General features: G+C 36.1%; 1 protein-coding gene across 1 annotated transcript; it reads left to right on the forward strand.

Moving 5' to 3' along the window:
• Nucleotides 1–18: 18 nt before the first annotated feature.
• On the forward strand, nt 19–20,130 carry LOC123551840 (uncharacterized). The gene is made up of 9 exons (XM_053541396.1): nt 19–104; nt 9,323–9,483; nt 9,862–9,975; nt 11,665–11,729; nt 12,356–12,448; nt 14,538–14,777; nt 15,089–15,157; nt 15,864–15,919; nt 16,974–20,130. The coding sequence occupies exons 1-9, from the start codon at nt 91–93 to the stop codon at nt 19,285–19,287; spliced, it is 3,126 nt and encodes a 1,041-aa protein (XP_053397371.1). The 5' UTR covers nt 19–90; the 3' UTR covers nt 19,288–20,130.
• Nucleotides 20,131–21,164: the final 1,034 nt, after the last annotated feature.

The following is a 21,164-nucleotide window of genomic DNA, read 5'->3' on the forward strand; positions in this document are numbered from 1 at the left end:
ATTACACTCTCTTCCGGAAATTTACTTCCGGGTTTAGGATGGCGCAAAATTCGAGTTGATTATTAAATTATTGTTTTCATTTGAGCTGAAATGGATCTATTTAGGTATGTTCTTATATATATAGAATGAGAGTGTTTGTGAAAAAAAACTGAATATGCTGGTAAAGTATGAAACTGAAAGATTAATCTTGAATGAACGCACAGGCGGCACATTACCTTGGCCCATTATTTTTGAAGGATAACTTGAGCAATCGGATGATGTTCTCTCTCCATTGCAGAGAAAACAATTCCTCGCTACCAGATACATCTTGTTACCTTCTGATGAAAGTTTTGGAAATCCATTGCCAGGGTTTTTTTACCAGGAGGGGAAGGGGCCCAGACCTGTGATTTGGGGAAAAAATAGCTCGGTGTTTGGGCTAAGGGGAATAAAAAAACCTGTTGTAAAATCAATTTTTGGGGAAAACTGCATGATTTAAAAGAAATTTTCTGAGTGGGAGGGGCCTATTAACGGCCCCTATTATAGAAGGAAAAAAACACCCTGTTTGCCTCGTGAAAGTTAGCCTTACGCATCATATAGTCTTAAATATAAGGAAATGGCTGTTCTTATGGCCCCGTAAGAATAGCCTCGAAGGCTATTTTTACGGCTCTCCCGTAGGGGTGTAACGATACATCGAACTATCGATGCATTGCGATACTAAGTGTCCCGATAGCAAGCATCGATAGAAAAGTCACGATCCAATAACAATCGCCGATAGTTCCTTCAACAATCGATAGTTTTGAAATTTTAGTAAATACAGAAATAATTTATAATTTATAAACCAAGAAACAGAGCCAGATTCATTTGCGCCTCAGAAAATGTTTACGTCTCCATTACAGTAATTACCCTCACAGAATTAAACTACCATAAAGGACTGAGAAGTCTGGGAGAAAATTAATAAATTTAGTTTCTATGAAACTTTGATTAAATATGTTTAAATAACCTGTTAATTTTAGATGAGAAAATGTACTATTGACATGGAGAAAGAAGGCTTCTTGTATTATACAGCAAACTGTTCAGTAGGGCCCTTCATTTAGTCATTTAGTGCTGGTACACCTAATCCGATCCGTTAATTTTCGTCTTTTTCGATGCTTTGGGTTATTAAACATGTTGACATTCGCAACAAAATGGCCGATTCGTTTGAGTATACCTTGCATAGGTTTATTGTTTTACTTATTGTTCCAAAGCCAAGGAAGGCAAGAAATATTTAATGTTAAAATTATTTCTGTCCGTTTCAGTTGTACAAACATCTCAATGTGTGTTAACAATTATAAACAGTGCCGTCTCTTACACTGTGTAACAATGCCAGTTGGTAGCTTTACTGTATAAAATATGATGGCCGATAACTATTGCAATAGTATCGCAATAGTAACCTGCAATAGAATAGTATCGCAATAGGTTTTAAGCAATATCAGTAGTATTGCAATAGTCAAAATTGGCCTCAATAGTCACCCCTACTCTCCCGTAAGAATAGTGAAAGCCCATAGGTAGTTATTCCAACTACAGTTTTCAGTCTCCGACAAATTTATAATCTTACTGGTATTGGGCTACCAGAATTTTTTTTCTGGTAGCCCAGCATTTTTTTGTAGTTGCCGAAAAATTTAAACCCCGAAAGTATAAACTTGCTCTATCCGAACCCGACTTACTGAGATGTGAGAATCAAAGGGGTCTGAAACAATGTTTGGTTAAAAATTTAAAAACATCAAAATAAACCTGTGTGTTTGTTTCCTGTGAGCGGCTGAGTTCCGCAGACACATTCCTGTCATATTATTCGAGTGTATATCAAAATCCCCTTGATCAAAATCCCCTCCACTGAAAAATGACTGAGTGTTACAAAATCCCCTTCACACATTTGCAGGGGGTATCATAATCCCCTCTGTGATTAACATTATAGATATATAGAAATTATATTATGTTTGCTAAAGGCATTGAATTTACGTGCTTTATGCAATATACTTTTAAGTTGTATATAGTTGTATTTGAATTTTATGAAATAAGTAAAAATCACAGAGGGGATTATAATACCCCCTGCAAAAGTATGAAGGGGATTTTGTAACACCCTGCCATTTTTCAGTGTAGGGGATTTTGATTGTCTCCCATATTATTCTAGGTTTTTTGGAAAAGGGCCCCTGGTCAAATTTGGAATTTCTTCACACATGGTGAATTGACAAAATTAATCATATTAGTTTAAAACTTTATTTTCAAGTTTTATGGAAAGCATTCAGATGCATTAAAAATGCAGGAAAAATTAGTTAGCTATCCACTATACCCTAAAGCACTGTATCCCCAAGTGAAATTCAGAGAATTTTTTTTCCAAGTTGCTGGTTCTATACAGAGCTTGCAAAAAATAACTACTACTTTGTCCTGTTCAAACTTTTGTTTACACTCAGTAAGTTTCCACACCAATAACAACTGCATTTTCCAAACAGTAGAGTGTGTGTGCATTTGAGGGGGGGGGGGGGAAATCGAGTCGCGAAAATATGTGACATTTGATTTTAATGGTGTAAAAAGTTAAAAACTACCTGTCAACATGTTCTCGTTGCTTTATTCAATAAATGGTAATGTACTTATCAGGGATCACTTTTGGCCGCGATTTCGCGATATTCTCGCATTATTTTAGCGAAAATCGCATAAATTTTGCTCAAATGCGCTTAAAAATCGCATCTGCGTGGCCGTAATTCTTTTGCCGAAATTGCAACTTTTCGCTGAAATGTGGTCTTGTCGTTACTATATTTTCGTGTGACGTTCATTTAGGTGCTTGAATTTTGCTTTTATCTCCATAGAGCGTCCGATGATTATGACTACCCATCTACCAGACAAAAATAATCTGTTTTCGCGATGTTTCAAAATACCATTGAAACAGAAATTTAAGCATTTGGAAGGACAAACTTTCTGCCTCCATTCGCGCGGACGAATAGCGATGAGAATAACAAGATGGTGGAGAAACCTCTGCTGAAGTACCTTCATAAAAAACGCTGAACGCCCGAATTTCCAAACGAAATGGTTGAGGATAGGGTCATAAATAAGTTTGACTTTAACATTGTTTTGACCTAATGGAAGTGTATCAAGTCCAGAAAGATTAAAACATAACTGAACTTCAACTTTGACAAAGCAGCTTTGAAGTAAAATCATTAGGGGAATAAGGCATGTGGACCCAAGACTTGGTTACAACTTTCATCAACCTATTCAGCAATTCCTGGCACTGAATTTTAGAGTTATAAAAGGTGTCTCTGAAAGGATATGTTTTGTTTATTTACAAGATAATTGTTCTTACAAATAAACAGATGTTTGTTTTTCAGTGTAATAAAAGCTGTCTGCCGATGTAAAATCCCGTTATAAAAAGAAAAAATCCCATTCATTTTTTCAAAAATCTCATTGATTCAAGGCAAATTGGAATTAATCTCATAATAGTATCTGCCAAAAGTGATCCCTGACTTACCGTATTTTCCCGAATTAAGGCCCCCCCTCTAATTAACGCCCCCCACCCATTTTGAAGGGAAAAAAAGTCAACAAGAACGGGAAAAAATCACCTACCTCATTTTTATAAGTCCACATAATAAGTAATTTACAGTACTAAAGTTCAATGTATTAAAAATTAAACACACTTTTAAACAGTCCATGTACCGTAAGTCCAAAACATTTGTACTAAGTACGGTACGTAACAGAAAATTAAACGGTAAATACATTTTTGATTTGTTTTTACACCACTCGCGCACACGCTTCCTGCCGACTTTAAACAAACTTGCAGCAATGTGTTTACGATATACCCTTTTCTTCGGTTTAATTTAAAAACAGGCACAGCAGCATGTCAAACCATTGACATTGTGTATTGCGCAATTAGCTACCCGCATGTACTAAGGAAAATGTTATCGGAGTACACAGCTGTTTGGGTCATGACGTAATGTGTAGTGTCGCGAGCGTGTCAAAAAGCCAGACATGGAATACACGAGGTACCGTATTTAAATGCATAAAAGACACACTGCATTAAATTGGATGCCAAATAATTACGTTTTGAGGGGATTAAACAACACAGAAACACTTTACAGCTAGTTTGAACGATGTTTTTAAGTTTTGTAAAAATTTTCGTTTTTTATTTTTTTACCTCAAATAAAGGCCCCCTCTTTGGAAAATGTAACGCCCCAGGGGGCGTTAATACGGGAAAATACGGTATGTGTTTTGAGATGTTTTTACGTACAAAACATACAATTTTCTGGCAGAATAATGTATTTAATTTTTGCCGAGGTGCAGACGGTCATGTTGCTAAAAATAGAAACGAGTTGGTTTTTCCAGTATTTTTTTTTTATTTCATCAGCGAACAAAACAATCAAAACTGGATATAAGTTGGGATTTTTTTCAATGAATTGGGAATTGTTTGCTTCAAATTGGAGAAAATGGATAGGGAATTTTTATTTGGCCGAAATTCGGCCCCGTGAGACAGGTGAAAAAAGCCCTGGATTTACATGATATATTTGATACACGTAGACGGAGACTGTTTCTGCAGCTAGATAATGGGCGGGATTAAACCAGTTTGAACCGGTTACGACCGGATAATCATTACACATGGTCAGTTGTTGTTTATTGCAAGCTATAATCGAAGAAATGACCAGATATTGATTTCGTAAAATATACAATGACCGGGCTACTAAAGCTTTAAATTTATGGTTGCCCGGTGGGCTTACGTCGGAATTTTTTTGGTAGCCCGACGAAAATTTCTGGTAGCCCGCGGGCTCCGGGCAGTGGATTTGTTGGACACTGGTTTTGTGTTACACATCGTACAGAATTCATTCTACTGATATAATTTCACCCAACTTCTTCACTTTTCCGATAAGGGAAATCCAGAGAAGACAAAAAGGGGAAGTAATTTCCCTATGCATTTTATTACCTTTTATTACTTCCATTTGTTACATCAACAAACAATTTTGATACAGTGTAAAATACTTATTTAACTGAAATTTGTCTTCTAAATAAATCAGATATCGATTGTTTGTTGTACAGATTTAAATGTAAATACATACTACGTTATATATTGAAACGATAAAATATATTGACCAAGTGTTTTCAACTAAACCATTTAGAGAATTATAGATCTATGTTTCGTGTATATACGTGCAAATTTTTCACACAAGTACAAATCTCTTACCATTCTAAACATATTTATAATACCCTTTAATTTTGTTTTATACTTCACGTTTGTCACACATCAGTTTGACATATTTGCATCAATTCAGACCTGACATTTTATTTGTAACACAATGACCAAATGTGATAACATGTCATTTCCGAAATCGGTTGAAAATATATCAGTTGAATGACTTTAGCACAATGTATTGTAATACAAAACTGCCGTAGGAATAGCCACCTGCGGGCATATCACTATTCTTACGGGAGAGCCATAAGAATAGCCTGCGAGGCCGTAAGAATAGCCACTTCCTAAATATAAGACCTGTAGACTAGTGGCATAACTCCTATCACTTTTAGGCCTAAAAAAAAATTCTTTGTTTCTGGTAACATGCTCCAAAAAATTAGGGTAGGTAGGTCGGAAAATTTTTTTTATTAAGAGAGACTTTTCGGAAATTATTTTTTTGTCAAAAAATGATTACAAATAAGGGGGTTATGCCTTCAGAGCATCAGTAAGTTGATTTCTAACATCACTGGCCATGTTTAACGCATAAAAAGTGCAGTTTTGCATCATTTTGTTAAAAAGTTGAAAAAAATATTCTCCAAGGCCATAAAAACATTTAGGGTCGGGCCAAAAATTTAGGGTAGGTCGGGATACCGGAAACAATTTTTTTTTTACGCTTTATAAGTTTATTTTTATTGATATTTTACATTTTTTATTTTCCATGTTATGTCAGGTCTTAACATTTAACTGAAATAACATATTGCACTAAAATCGTTTCAGATGTGAATTTTGATCCGAAGGTTTTTTAACCACTTTCTGGCAAAAATGACTGAAACTTTCACATCAAGTTTGAAGAAAAATCATAAATGTGCTTTATGGCAGCAATTAATAGTAATATTTTACCTTATTTGTTATTAATAAATCCAGTATGTAGCCCGTTGACAATTTGAATAGTGGCATGGTAATAACAGAGGGTGTTCCGGATGTAAACACGATTTGCATATCAGAATCATTTTTTGAACCAAATTTATCTTTTTTCCTTCCAAACAGAGAAATAACAAATGTCAATAAACTTTCATTTTTCAGAAGAGACATTTAAAATTTATTAGGATACAAATAGAAAATATACATTTATGATGAAAATAAATCAAAATTACAATGAAAATATTTTGTGGGAAATAATTTTTTGTCTACCGCTGATCAAATTTAGTTAGTACTTTCAATTTCAAAACAAGATGGTGGCACGGCAAATGTAAACATTCTATGTAAAAAAAAAATGAAGTGACATTTCGTGGATAATAATGGATTGTAAATCATTTTAACCTTGCTGAATTGAAGTAAAGGTATTTCTTTTCATCTACATTGTAGGTACAAGGTTAACCGACTTTGTAATGTTTGATAAATCGAATATATGCTACACTTCTTTCATAGTATCCGTTTAGATGTCGCAAAAGGCTTTGTTAGTAAAAATGTGAAATGTCAGAATATTAAATGTTGAACATCAAATGACAACCTTCTCAAGTCTGTTTATTTGGACTACTAATTATGTCTCCCCCCCCCCCCCCCCCCCCCCCCCCCCCCCCCCCCCCCCCGTCTGGGGGAGACATATTGTTTTTGCCCTGTTTTTGCCCTGTCGTTTCCCAGCAATAACTGGAGAACCATTTGACCTAGAACCTTCAAACTTAATAGGGTTGTAGGGCTGCTGGAGTAGACGACCCCTATTGTTTTTGGGGTCACTCCGTCAAAGGTCAAGGTCACAGGGGCCTGAACATTGAAAACCATTTCCGGTCAATAACTAGAGAACCACTTGACCCAGAATGTTGAAACTTCATAGGATGATTGGTCATGAAGAGTAGATGACCTGTATTGATTTTGGGTCACTCCGTCAAAGGTCAAGGTCACAGGGGCCTGAACATTGAAAACCATTTCCAGTCAATAACTAGAGAACCACTTGACCCAGAATGTTGAAACTTCATAGGATGATTGGTCATGAAAAGTAGATGACCCCTATTGATTTTGGGGTCACTCCGTCAAAGATCAAGGTCACAGGGGCCTGAACATTGAAAATCATTTCCGATCAATAACTAGAGAACCACTTGACCCAGAATGTTGAAACTTCATAGGATGATTGGTCATGAAGAGTAGATGACCCGTATTGATTTTGGGGTCACTCCGTCAAAGGTCAAGGTCACAGGGGCCTGAACATTGAAAACCATTTCCGATCAATAACTAGAGAACCACTTGACCCAGAATGTTGAAACTTCATAGGATGATTGGTCATGAAGAGTAGATGACCCCTATTGATTTTGGGGTCACTCCATCAAAGATCAAGGTCACGAGCCTGAGCATTGAAAACCATTTCCGATCAATAACTTGAGAACCACTTGACCTAGAATGTTGAAACTTCATAGGATGATTGTACATGCACAGTAGATGACCCCGATCAATTTTGGGGTCACTTTGTTAAAGGTCAAGGTCACAGGGGCCTGAACATTGAAAACCATTTCCGGTCAGTAACTTGAGAACCACTTGACCCAGAATGTTGAAACTTCATAGGATGATTGGTCATGCAGAGTAGATGACCCCTAATGATTTTGGGATCACTCTGTTGAAGGTCAAGGTCACAGGGGCCAGAACATGGAAACCCATTTCCAATCAATAACTTGAGAACCTCTCGACCCAGAATGTTGAAACTTCATAGGATGATTGTTCATGCAGAGTAAATGACCCCTATTGTTTTTGAGGTCACTCCGTTAAAGGTCAAGGTCACAGGGGCCTGAACATTGATAACCAGTTCCGATCAATAACTTGAGAACCTCTTGATCCAGAATGTTGAAACTTCATAGGATGATTGAACATGCAGAGTAGATGACCCCTATGGATTTTGGGGTCATTCTGTTAAAGGTCAAGGTCTCAGGAGCCTGAACATGGAAAACAATTTCCGATCAATAACTTGAGAACCACTTGACCCAGAATGTTGAAACTTCATAGGATGATTGAACATGCAGAGTAGATGACCCTTATTGATTTTGAGGTCAAGGTCACAGGGGCCTAGTCATGTAAAATCATTTCTGGAAAATAACTTGAGAACCACTTGACCTAGAATGTTGAAATTTAATAGGATGATTGGACATGCAGAGTAGATGACCCCTAATTATTTTGAGGTCACTTGATCAAAGGTCAAGGTCACATGAGCCTGAACAGTGACTTGAGAACCACTAGGCCAAGGGTGTTGAAATTTAGTGGGATGACTGGACATGCCAAGTGGATGATCCCTATTGCAGCCAACCATCAGTGTCTCTTTGACTTTCGCTCCTGACCCCTATTGACTTCTTGCCTATAGGACTTTGCATTGGGGGAGACATGCGCTTTTTTACAAAAGCAATTTCTAGTTAACATAACTTTGCTCTTTTCTGTCAGTCAAGCATACATTTGTTGGTGAAATCTGCATGATGTATATAATTATTATATATATAGTTCACACAGCTTCTGGACAAATGAATTAAACCTGTGGTAAGTATGGGGAGTTACTATGCTTTGGTGTTTCTCTCTTCATTTTAAGGCAATGTACAAATATTTACATAGCCCTACTTTCACTCGTGTGGAATGGGGCCAGCATTCCTTTGCGGTGAAATTATGCAACAATTTCAAGAAAATGGTGGATTGCCAAGTATCAGTTTTGTAATGATGATAGCCTAATTTAGACAAAACTCCAGTGAACAATAAGATTTACTTGGCATTTTCATAAAGGTTTATAAATATTGTGTGATCCTCATTCAACACATTCTCGTCTACAACTAGCCAAATATGGCTTGGCAAAAACATCATCTACTTAGAAACAAACCGAAGTAATCTCTTTCGTGCAAGAAGATATAGATAATAGTTTGAAACCATGAAATCAGAATTTGAACTTAGGCTTCGGTAGGCTTCTCGGTCTGATTTTGAGATCATTCATTCATTGCAAGCCTGATAATTTTTTTTAAGGTCATTGATAGTATAAACTTTTAGAAATTTAGAATGAAATCACAAAAAATCTAAGAATTTAACGGACAACTTTAGGTGGAATCTAGAAGGTGTTAAAACATGCATTTTCTTTAGATATACATACCTAGCTTGGGATTGTATTTAGTTAATCAGGTGTATAAATTGTACTTTCCTTACCAGGTCTAAGAAGCGTGATGTTGACCAGGCGTCTCTAGAAGTGGGTGTAGGCCTACAAAAGAAGCACCATGGTTTGTCTGGTTCACTCAATGATCTATTGGATATAGGGAAAGATGATGAGGATGGCTTGGGTACAGCTTCGGAAAACACAGCTTCAGAATCAGGTTGTGTTTACTTTCCACCTGTTTTAGTATTCATGTAAAAAGCAGTATGCAAGAAAGTTCCATACATATGCAGTCCTGAACATGTAGATGTATTACATTATTTATAGGTAGGCAGGACGGAAACACAACTTGAATATATAGATTTAATTGCTGTTGTGATACATGGTCAGTGGTCAAAAATATATGATTGATCAGGCAATCAGAACCATAAAAAATTTACTAGCCTTAATCATAAACTTATTTTATTTACAGTTTACTATGATCTAGATTGGGAATTTTTATCAGAAAGTCTTTATTGGGTATAATATAGGCAAAAAAGTAAAAGTACAACAAGATATTATATCTAGCCTTCCGTTACATTGTTTGATTTATTTACAGAGGATGAAGACAACGATATCAATAAAGCAAGTAAAAAGCAGAAGGCTTTTGCCAAAATCTCAATCAAGAGGGAGAAACGAAAAGAGAAGGAACAGAGGAAAAAGACTGAAAAAAGTAATATCATTTTGTCCTTTACAGTACCAGAGTTTTTTTATGACCATTTTTGAAGCGGAAATTGGCCACTTTCCCGTCAGCAAAAAGTATTTTTTCCCCAAATTTGACAGAAATTCTCCTGAAACATTTGTTTTCATACACCAGTCTCTGAAAGAGTGGGGCATATTACGTGAACACCCTGGCGGACCATGGGCAGGCAGTAGGCGACCAAAACCATGTCCGTTCTCTAAGTCAAACAGTTTTCATCCAAACTTGCTGACGGTGTTTGATGGCATAATATCTCGGCCAAGTTCGATAACCAGCCAAATGCCCTAGGCACTCTTGGATTATGGCCCTTGAATTACTTGAAAAACTGCGAATTTAGCCTTGTCTGCTCTTAAGTTGATCAGTTTTCTTCCGATCTTCACCAAACTTGCTGACAATGATTGTGGGCATAATATCTCGGCCAAGTTCGATAACAAGTCAAGTTGCCCCAGGCACTCTTAGATTATGGCCCTTGAATTACTCGAAAAAATGCGAATTTAGCCTTGTCCGCCCTTTAAGTCAAACAGTTTTCATCCAATCTTCACCAAACATGGTGGTGACAATGTTTGTGGGCATAATATCTCAGCCAATTTTGATAACCACCCAAATCGTCGCAGGCGCTCTTGGATTATGGCTCTTGAACTAGGCCAAGTTCGATGATGGGCGTATTTTGTGACAGTCTGGCACTCTTGTTATATTTTCCATCCAGAACTGTAAGTACATATTTGAAAAAGACTGGAAATAGTAAAGTCATTTTGTCCAGAGCTTTTACGGCCATTTTTTGAGCTGAAAATGGCCCCATTCATCTCTCCAAGAAGCAAGTTTTCTTCCCATTTTTAAAATTTTAGACAAAAAATCTCATTTTTTTAACATTTATATCCAGAACTGTTAGTACATATTTGAACCATACCATCTAAAACACAAGAAAATGAGCTTTTAAGTCATTTTCGGAGTGTACCATAATTGTTTATGATAAAAGATATTTTCACTATGACACGGCTTTCAGCTATAATGGTTGTTACACTTTTCCCCCTCCAAACAGGTCCTGCAACCATTCCCCTGTACTGAAAAAAAAATACACTAGATGCAATAATGAATCAGCAGTTGTTTCCAAGTTTCCATTGCTTTGGAGATTGAATAAAAGGCTTTAAATTGCAACTTGAAACTTTTAAGATCTGACAGCATTCCCTGTTCTTGTTGTAAATGGTTGCCTGTGAAAACTATTTATGTTTCAGTTTAGGAGGAGTCTTTTAGTTTCTCAATGATTATTGTTAAAAGTCTAATGAAGATCTCTACAAAAATAGTGGAATATATGCTAAAAAGTCATTGTTATTTGCGGGTGACTAATTTTAGTAGATTTCATGTTTCTGACAGTCCGTGGAAGTGAATCGGATTATCACAGTAAACACTTCAAATTCATGTTCATTTTATATAAATAAATTTTGAAGTCAACAAATTTATGATAAAAATGGCTGTTTCAGCCAAGCCCCTTGAAATTAAAAAAACAACAAAATTAAATAGCTTTACAGTTCTACCAAAAGAATGGTTACAGGTATATCCTTTCGTCCATAAGTTAAATTCAACTTAAATGTTTGAAAATCTAGCAAACTTATAGTGAAGTACACTTGTGTTTGACTACAGCTTTGATCTTTTGTTGTATTTCAGATTTGATCTCCATGGATGACTTTCTGGGAAAACAGACAGAGTTCAAGATGTGGCTGTATGAAGAGGTGAGTAAACAAAATACACTGGTACTGTGAAATAATTGATGTTTGTGGAGAACATATTTGTACAGATTTCATGGATGAACCAGTTCACGAAAATGATAATGCAAATCATGTGTGCTGGAATTTTTCCAGATCTAGCTTGTCTGAGCCCGAATTGTTCACGGTGAGCTTTTACGATCGTTGGATGTCTCGTGTCCATCTTTCGTCCATAATTTCTTTAAGAAACATAACCCTTAAAACCAAACCACCAAGCCAGTTTCAACCGAATTTCACAGGAGTGTTCTTTTGGAGTTCACTTCCAGATTCCATCAATCTAGGTATTTTAGCAGAATTCTGTTTGCAATTGCATAAAATCTGCTGCTCAGAAACCACTGACCTGATTTTGAAATAATTTCACAGAAATATTCCTTGACTACCAAATTCTTTAAAAAAAAAAAATCATGGTCGCAAGAGGTTTATTTTGTGTTGTCAGCATCAAGCTGATGAAGATTATTGTGAAAATGAAACTGCCAGTTATACAAAAATAAATTTTGCATTGCAATCAAAGTATGATACTGTATCTGTAGAAAAAATGCAACATTTTTTTTTTGCTTTTAAGCTTAAAGATAAATTGTCCATTTCTTATGCAGAAAAGCAAGAATGCAGGAGAAATGGTTTCACCAAAATTGAAGGCCCATTTCAAACAGTTTGTGAGGTTGTGGAACAAGAAGAAACTGGCATCGGTAAGTACAGCAACACTTTCAGCTCTTCCTGCAAGGTTTTATACTTTCAAGCTCAACACATTGAAAAATAAAGTGAGCAGTTGTCTATTCCAGGCTGTCTAGCGTCCCTAAAATTCCTACTTTTTCCTATTTTTTTTCAATTTGGTTAAAATTCTTATCTTTTTAAAAAAAATCAAAGGAAATTCCTAAAAAGGCCCTATTTTTTCACAAAAATTCCTTATTTTTTAACTTTTTTGCAATGATTAAAAAGAGAAAATGTTTTAAATGTTGTTTTAAAGTTCTTCTAATTCAGAAAAAAACAGTTTAGCACAGTTCAAAGCAGTTTACCAGTGGTAGACGTCTTTTCTGTAAATAAAGCACTATTTGTGAGTTACTTTTATGTCAGTCACATAAAGGTAAGCACATTACATGGTCTTTAAAGTCCATATTTTAATTTGAAAATTCCTAAATTTAGCCCTAAAATTTCCTTAAAATTGTACCAGATTCCTAATTTTAGCCCTATTTTTTTGCACAAATTGCCCTAAAATTAGCCCTAATTTTTTGTCAGGGTATGCTAGACAGCCTGCTATTCCTAATATCTGCACTGTTTTCGGGGACATGATTTCACAAACCCCCTTCAAATGTCTGTCGGTCAGTCGGTATGTAGACCAATCCGTTTCCGGATAATAACTCAAAAAAGCCAATGACCCCTATTGATTTTGAGGTCAGTAGGTCAAAGGTCAAGGTCATAGTGACCCGGAACAGTTAAACCGTTTCCGGACGATAACTTGAGAATGCTTTGGCCTAGGATCACGAAACTTGATAGGGAGGTTGGTCATGATCAGCAGATGATCCCTATTGATTTTGAGGTCAGTAAGTCAGAGGTCAAGGTCACAGTGACCCAGAACAGTTAAACTTAAACAGTTTCCGTATGATAACTCAAGAACGCTTAGGCCTAGGATCACGAAACTTAAAGGTATGTTGATCATGACCAGCAGATGACCCTATTGATTTTGAGGTCAATAGGTCAAAGGTCAACTTCACATTGACCCAGATCAGTAGAACTTTTGTGTACAGTGACCAAATAATTTCTGTTCCTTGTGCAATTACTGAATGCATCAAGCGGGATTTTCCTGTTCTACGTGCTCTTGTTTATACATTTATTTTAGGTTCAGTTTACTTACATTTAATAGTTTTGACACCTCATTACTGATGGAATCCATGACCACAAGGATGCATCTTTTCATAATCAAACATCATAAATTGTCTCTTGGTAAGGGGCAGATATTTTTTTGGTTTATGGCCAGGAACTCCTTAAGTCAAGGTTAGTTCTTGTGATAGTTTTATGGCTCATTTCTCAATTTCATTCTATCTTATTGAATTGCAACTGGCCTAAGTATGAGGAAAGGCATTTATTTTTATGCTCACCCAAAGGGGGTAGCATATATTTGCCACCTTGTTGAATTTAATTCAAATAATTGCCCTTTTTCAGCTTAGAAAATTTGGTTAGATTTTGCATGTATTATCAAGATTTATCTCAGTAACAACTAAATTTATTGGATTCACAGTTCATCCCAGTCATCAGACCTACTAAAATAACCAGGTTTGATAACTTCTGATTGAATTTACTTGAAGTTATGGCCCTTTATTGATTTAGAAAAGTTTGGCTGTAGTTTTGCCTGCAACTATCTAAATAAGTTAACTAACTTTCAATCAGAACTACTGTAAAAACCAAGTAAGATAACTCTTGTTTGAATAAAATCCAGATTATTGCCCTTTTTTGACATAGAAAATGTTGTTAAGTTTTGCATGCAAGCTGGTATCATTGCCAAAATAATACTTCATTTGGTTACAAATTGTACAAGAATAACTCAGTTATATAAATCGTGACTGGTTATGATCATTGTTTGAGTTAGAAGCTGTCTAATAGTTGAGGGTTAGATTTAGAAACCCCAGACGTCAAGGTCACTGGAGATAAATTTGCAATCCAACTCCGAAACAAAAGAAGAGGATTTTTGTCATCCTTTCATATGTTACTCTGTACATATACACTCACCCCTTCTAGTTATTCCTCGTATTGATGTGCAATCAATTTGTATTTAAATTTCAGAAATACTACCGCTGTTCAACTCTGCCAGAGAGCCCTGCACCACTCACACCCAAGAAATTTAACTTTCTGTCAGAGGAGGTTGACGCAGGAGGTAGTCCACTTTTAGCTGACCAGGACAACGATATTGCTGAAAAGGATGTACCCACATCACCATTTGTAACATTTGGAAAGACACCTCCGAAAGTATTCAGATCAAAGAAGTTTCAGTTGTTTGGTTCATCCAGTAAAGAAGTTGCCTTGGTAAGTTGCTTTCAGGTCTATTCATTTAGGTTCTTGTAATAAACAGCTATACCTGGTTTGGCTGTGGTGATTTCTTTAATTTCTTTGATTCCTCTATAAGTACTTTTCTGAGATTTTACAGGATTCTACAGAATGCTATTGCTGTAAAAATTAGTTTTATTTATACGGTTCATTTGTATCATGTCTTGTGTTGCCCATTAGTACTAGTTTTGGCACAGTATTAAAGTATAAGGGCCATTTAAAAAAAAGTTTTTGGTTTGTATCTGGAGATATACCCTATTATATTTGAGGGATTTTTGTTTCTGTTGCAGTTATCTATTGCACCAATTGGTTCCCCTCAAGTTGTACAGAATGAGAAAGAAAATATTTCTAAGGAACAGGTAATATGCTTCCAGGGTCATACTTTACATTGTATGTCAGATTTTCTGAACTTGAGAAAATACTTTGTACGTTAGTAAATGTATATAAACAAGTAAAATCAACATGTTCCATTGAACTGTAAGCAGTATTCATAAAACTCTTGTGTAGTGTGTGAAATATACAGAAAAGCTGTGTACTGAACTCTGTTATATATGTAGTAAAACTACACATCACTCCAAACATGTCAACAAGCAATACTGCTCTTTAAAGTTTGATAGTTTATAGATATTCTGAACACATCTGTGTGTGAGGTGTGTTCAGTCACTGTGCATTCAAAACATCAGAGTGTGAGAATTCTTCCATGTGAGGAAACACTTTAGCTGGAAGATTGGTGGTTGTACTTGGATGTCCGGCCCTAGATGACACAAATAAAAAACAAACAGTCTCTAAAAGATTTGAAAAAAGGATGTAGATCTGAATGCATTCGTTTGTCTGTATAAACTCTTGTAGAACGGGACAGAAAACATTTGTTTTATATAAAATTATATACAATTGAAATTTGTTTTCTGGAATTCAAAGGGCTTGAGTGTTTTACAATTAGATAACCGAAATGGACTTCAATATGAAACTTGAGAAATTGTTTTCAGGATGGGACTTAAAAAGTTCTTTGAGATTACAGGAATTTTGAAATACTAAGTTTCAACTGGATTTTCTTCTTTTTTTCAGTATCAGGTTCCAAAGTTTGGCAAGAAGAAAGACACTTCAGATGATGGACAGAAAATGTAAGATTTTTGAGTTTTCCCCAGCATGTGTTATGTATAAAAACATAGCAGACTTACTATAATCATGCAAACAAAGTTTAGGTTGTGTATACGAGTCATCTTAAGGTTGGTAAATTGTCGGGGTGAAAAATTGTGGTGCAGATTTTCTGCCGAAATTTTAGAGGAATGATAATGAAACTTCATGTAAACCTGACCACCACGAAATGTCAAATGAGTGTGACAATTTTCAGGGTATATCCAGGCAGTGCAGAGGTAAGGCCTTTGCTGCTTCAAGCAGGTGATGTGTGGATATCATCTCTAGGTTCAAGCAACCAATTTAACTCTACCAGATGCTATAAAAAAAACACCACATCTTAGGAAAAGATATAATGATATTTTGATTTAATCATGGTCTTTTTATTCCCCCACATTTAAAATGGGGGAATAAGGAACAATAAAGGAGGCATGATTTTACGCATGTTAATGTTAAAAAATGGTGTCTTGCCAATAAAGTATAACATTAATGCATATTGCCGCATTTTGAAATAACTTTGCATATATAACCACCATAACATGATGATGTGTCATGTGCAAGACCTAGGTCCCATCTTAAAGACGGTACTTTTGGGTAAAAATTTGGAGGTTCTCTATAACTTTTTGTGCATGAATGAATATTGAAGTAACTTGAAATTAACTTACATCATAACAATAGGACATGTTGCTTTCACAACTCATACTCGTAACTTAAAGGTGAAAATAAGACTGTCGAATGTTTAAGGTCATTTTTTGTCTGCTCTTTAACTGTTTATGCATTCTTGACACTCAGATAAGTTGGCAATGGCACAAGAAAAAGGTGTGTCTTGTTCAAGATTGATAACCCTGCTTTAAAAGGTCTAGGTCATACTTAGAGGTCTGTTTATAAACATACTTTATTTGAAGTTTAAAAATGGTTTAATTGTGTTAATATTACACACCCACGCTCTGGAAGTTGGTCCCAGTTGTAATACATAGATATGTACTATATTTTATATCTAAGCAGATGGAGAAATATTTTTGTTTGTTAATTTATTTCCAGGCCAAGAGGTGCAACTCCATATAAGGTATCAGTGTTTCCGTGGGCATCAAGAGACATTAAAGAAGTTGATCACACTGATAAATTTAATATCTGCCCCACAGCTACGCCACCAAGCATGAGTCACAAGGAACTTGAGGAGGAGGAATCATGGCCTTCGCCTCCCTCAGAGACAGAGTTGCTAGGAGACCATTTAAAACCAACCAATGACTCTCCTAATGTTCCTCCTCCACCACCTCCAAGACTGGAGAGTCTACAGAAAACAGACTGTGTTACAAAGTCACTAAAATTGGCTGGTAATTATTCTGATCCTTATGATAAATTACCAGATACACAGTCCAGCAAGAGACTGGTTTGTTCAGATTATCAGGATCCTGTAGACTGTGTACAAATTGTAAAACAGCGAACAATTCCAGAAGATGCCAGGCTGGTTCTTCAAAACTTGTCTGGTAATGATGAACCAGACTTAAGTTTATACTGTAAGCCTGTTTCAGAAAAGAGATTCAGCAAAGAAGAGCTGGAAGAACTTTACGCAAAACCTCTGAAAAGAGCAAAGAGAAATGATATTGGAAGTTTGTCAGAAAGTTCAGCAAAGCCAGACCAAAAACCTGAGGAACAAAGTGATCTTCTCAATGAAATAATGGATCATATAAACAAAAGCAGTTCTGAAGACTCTGGAAAGTTGGCTTCTTTTAAACCTGATCCTGATTATGAAACAATAGACGAATGCCTTGCTAAAACTGAACGTAAAACATTTGAAGACCAAAAGGATTTTGACGGTGCAGCTGATGAGACAAAGAAAGTAATTGATCTTCCTCACAAGAGTGAAGATGGTTCTGTCCAAAAATTCGCTACAATATCAAGGTCAAAGAAAATGAGAGTTATGGCAGCTTCAACAGAGAAAATTTATGAAACCTACCTCAGTCTTGGACGAAGTGCAAACCCATACAAAAATAAAATGGATATACCCAAATTACCTGAGCCTTCTGCTGAATTCAAAACGGGTACATTTACACAGTCGTTAAAACTGAAGTCTAAATCACAGCCAGATATTTCATTTAGTGAAGGATTTCAGGCGTTTGAAATAGATATGAACAAAGATCAAGATCAGATGTGTTCTGTTCCTCAGATGAGTTCATTTAAGCCAGTTGAAAATGATAGAAGCACGCAGAAAAATATTGGTGATGTTAAATTGAAAGACAGTGACAGAGCTAAAAGTTATGAAGACGGATTAAGGTACATAGAAGAGCCGAGAACTCCTATTATAATGGCAACTCCATCTTTTGACTCTCTTTGTAATGTGACTCCGCTAAGCTGTAAGTCTTTTTCATCACAAAGCTTGCCAAACAAATCAGGGTCATATGAAAGCTTGTCAGCTGACAGTCACATGTCAACTTCCACCTCATCAAGCCTTTCATTTGGTCCAGATGAAAAGTCTGGATCAGTTCAGAGCTTGCAGTCAGAGAAATCATTGTCACCAGTAAAGGAAGAAGATGAATTTGACCAATGTTTGAATATGAAAAATGAAAGGAATTCCAATGAAAATGAATTGAAGGAAAGAAAAGGAAAAAAATGTCCTCTGAAAACTGAAAATGCAGGTGTTGTTAATAAAGACCACATGAGGACAAATATTGAGGGGACTGTGGATGTTGCTAATTCAGAGTATGAAGCTAAAGCTAAGACAGATCTCATTCCTCTTACACCTGGGAAAATAAGTGCACTTAAACATGGGATAGACTTGTCTGTGTATCTCTTGAAACCAGCAAAGCAAGATGACAGAGAAAAGGAAAATGTATCAGAAAGTGAGAAGAGTTCTCAACAAACCACAGATCACAATGCTGGAAAACCTAAAAGGATGGTTGAATCTCATTGCAGCCAGAAACTGTTTGATACACAGGCCAGATTAGCTATAAAGGACAGGCTCTCTGGTGTGAAGACTAAAGTTGACCAAGCAAAGACCACTATAAGGAAGGAAACTGAGAGACGCCACACTGTACAAACAGTTCAAGAAATTACTGCAAGATCTGAAGATAATAGATTCATTCAGAATGCGTCAGATACTAGAAAAGATGAAACTGTTAAACTTGGTAAATCAAAGTTTTACCAAGGGGCTAATGGACGTTTTGATGGCTCACACGAACCAGACAGTAAGAGACATTGTGGAGAAAAAAAACGTGGAATGAGTGTGGATGATCATTATCTAGAAACTGATTTAGATAAGGTGATAACAGATAAAACCAGAAAACCAATGAAGAAAAGTAAAAGTCACAGTGGTTTTGAGACAGGCAGTAGTGCTGTTGTTACAGAGATATGGTAGATGACTTTGGGATGTGATAATGTTTGTCAAGAAAAAAGTGAAGTAATTTGGTTGTGTTAATGCTTTGTGAAGGTTCCTAGCTAAGACTTTAGTATAACACACTCTTCAATATGATGTTGACATGCTTCAACAATTTTTTTCTTTTTGTGAAATTAAAGGGTTACTGTATTTGTGCTCTATTTGTAAACACAGGGGAAAAGTTGTCAGATATATATTATCAAATTGGCTGAGTATTTAATGTGATTTTTAGCTCACCTGTCACTTAGTGACAGGGTGAGCTTTTGTGATCGCCCTTCGTCCGTCGTCCGTCCACAATTTCTTGTCTGCACGATAGAGGTTTCATTTATGATTTTATTTTAACCAAACTTGCACACAACTTGTATCACCATAAGATCTCGATTCTTTTTTGCTTGAACTGGCCAGATCCCATTATGGGTTCCAGAGTTATGGCCCCTGAAAGGGCCAAAATTAGCTATTTTGACCTTGTCTGCACAATAGCAACTTTATTTATGATTTGATTTTTACCAAACTTGCACACAACTTGTATCACCATAAGATCTTGGTTCCTTTCTTGAACTGGCCAGATTCCATTATGGGTTCCAGAGCTATTTTGACCTTGTCTGCACAGTAGCAGCTTCATTTATGATTTGATTTTTACCAAAGTGGCACACAACTTGTATCACCATAAGATCTTGGTTCCTTTCTTGAACTGGCCAGATTCCATTATGGGTTCCAGAGTTATGGCCCCTGAAAGGGCCAAAATTAGCTATTTTGACCTTGTCTGCACAATAGCAGCTTCATTTATGATTTGATTTTAACCAAACTGGCATACAACTTGTATCACCATAAGATCTCGGTTCCTTTCTTGAGCTGGCGAGATTCCATTATGGGTTCCAGAGTTATGGCCCCTGAAAGGGCCAAAATTAGCTATTTTGACCTTGTCTGCACAATAGCAGCTTTATTTATGATTTGATTTTTACCAAACTGGCACACAATTTGTATCACCATAAGATCTCGGTTCCTTTCTTGAACTGGCCAGATCCCATTATGGATTCCGGAGTTATGTCCCCTGAAAGGGCCAAAATTAGCTATTTTGACCTTGTCTGCACAATAGCAGCTTCATTTATGATTCGATTTTAACCAAACTTGCACACAACTTGTATCACCACAAGATCTTGGTTCCTTTCTTGAACTGGCCAGATTTCTTCATGGGTTCCAGAGTTATGGCCCCTTAAAGGTCCAAAATTGGCTATTTTGGCTTTTGAAGCCATATAGAGACTTCATTTATGGTTTTATTTGATACAAACTTCCAAAATAACTTCAACAACAATAATTCTTGGATTCCATGACAAATCAGATCCAAGCGTAGGTTCAGAGTTATTTTATATCTGATTACCTTCCCTGATTGTAATCAAAATGTATTTATATCAGTAAGTACTTATAGTACTTATTTGAAATTTCATTATTGTCATTAGTTGGACTGAGCCAATCAGGGTAGATAACTATGGACTGATTTTATGTCAAATTACCTCACTTTATTTCAAATTAAAATGGGTACATCTCCGTAACTAATGAAGATACTGATCTGAAATTTCATTTATGTCAACAGATTTATTTGGCAGATCCTTCTTTTCTTCACTTACAATAATTTACTAGAAATAGCTTATTTTTAGTAACTTTTTTATTATTGGCCGTAGGGAAAAACTGAGACCACTTTTCTGTGGTACAACATGGATGGTACCTCCAATTTGTAGGTGTATTTTGACATATCTGTACCTTGTAAGAATTTTTTTTTCTTTTTGGTTAAATTTCTTCCCTTTGTTGTTACCGTCCTTTGGACTTAGATATTTTTTTCTGAGGACCTCAAGTGCAATGAT

The sequence above is a fragment of the Mercenaria mercenaria genome, chromosome 4 (assembly GCF_021730395.1).
Source record: "Mercenaria mercenaria strain notata chromosome 4, MADL_Memer_1, whole genome shotgun sequence".
Classification (NCBI taxonomy): domain Eukaryota; kingdom Metazoa; phylum Mollusca; class Bivalvia; order Venerida; family Veneridae; genus Mercenaria; species Mercenaria mercenaria.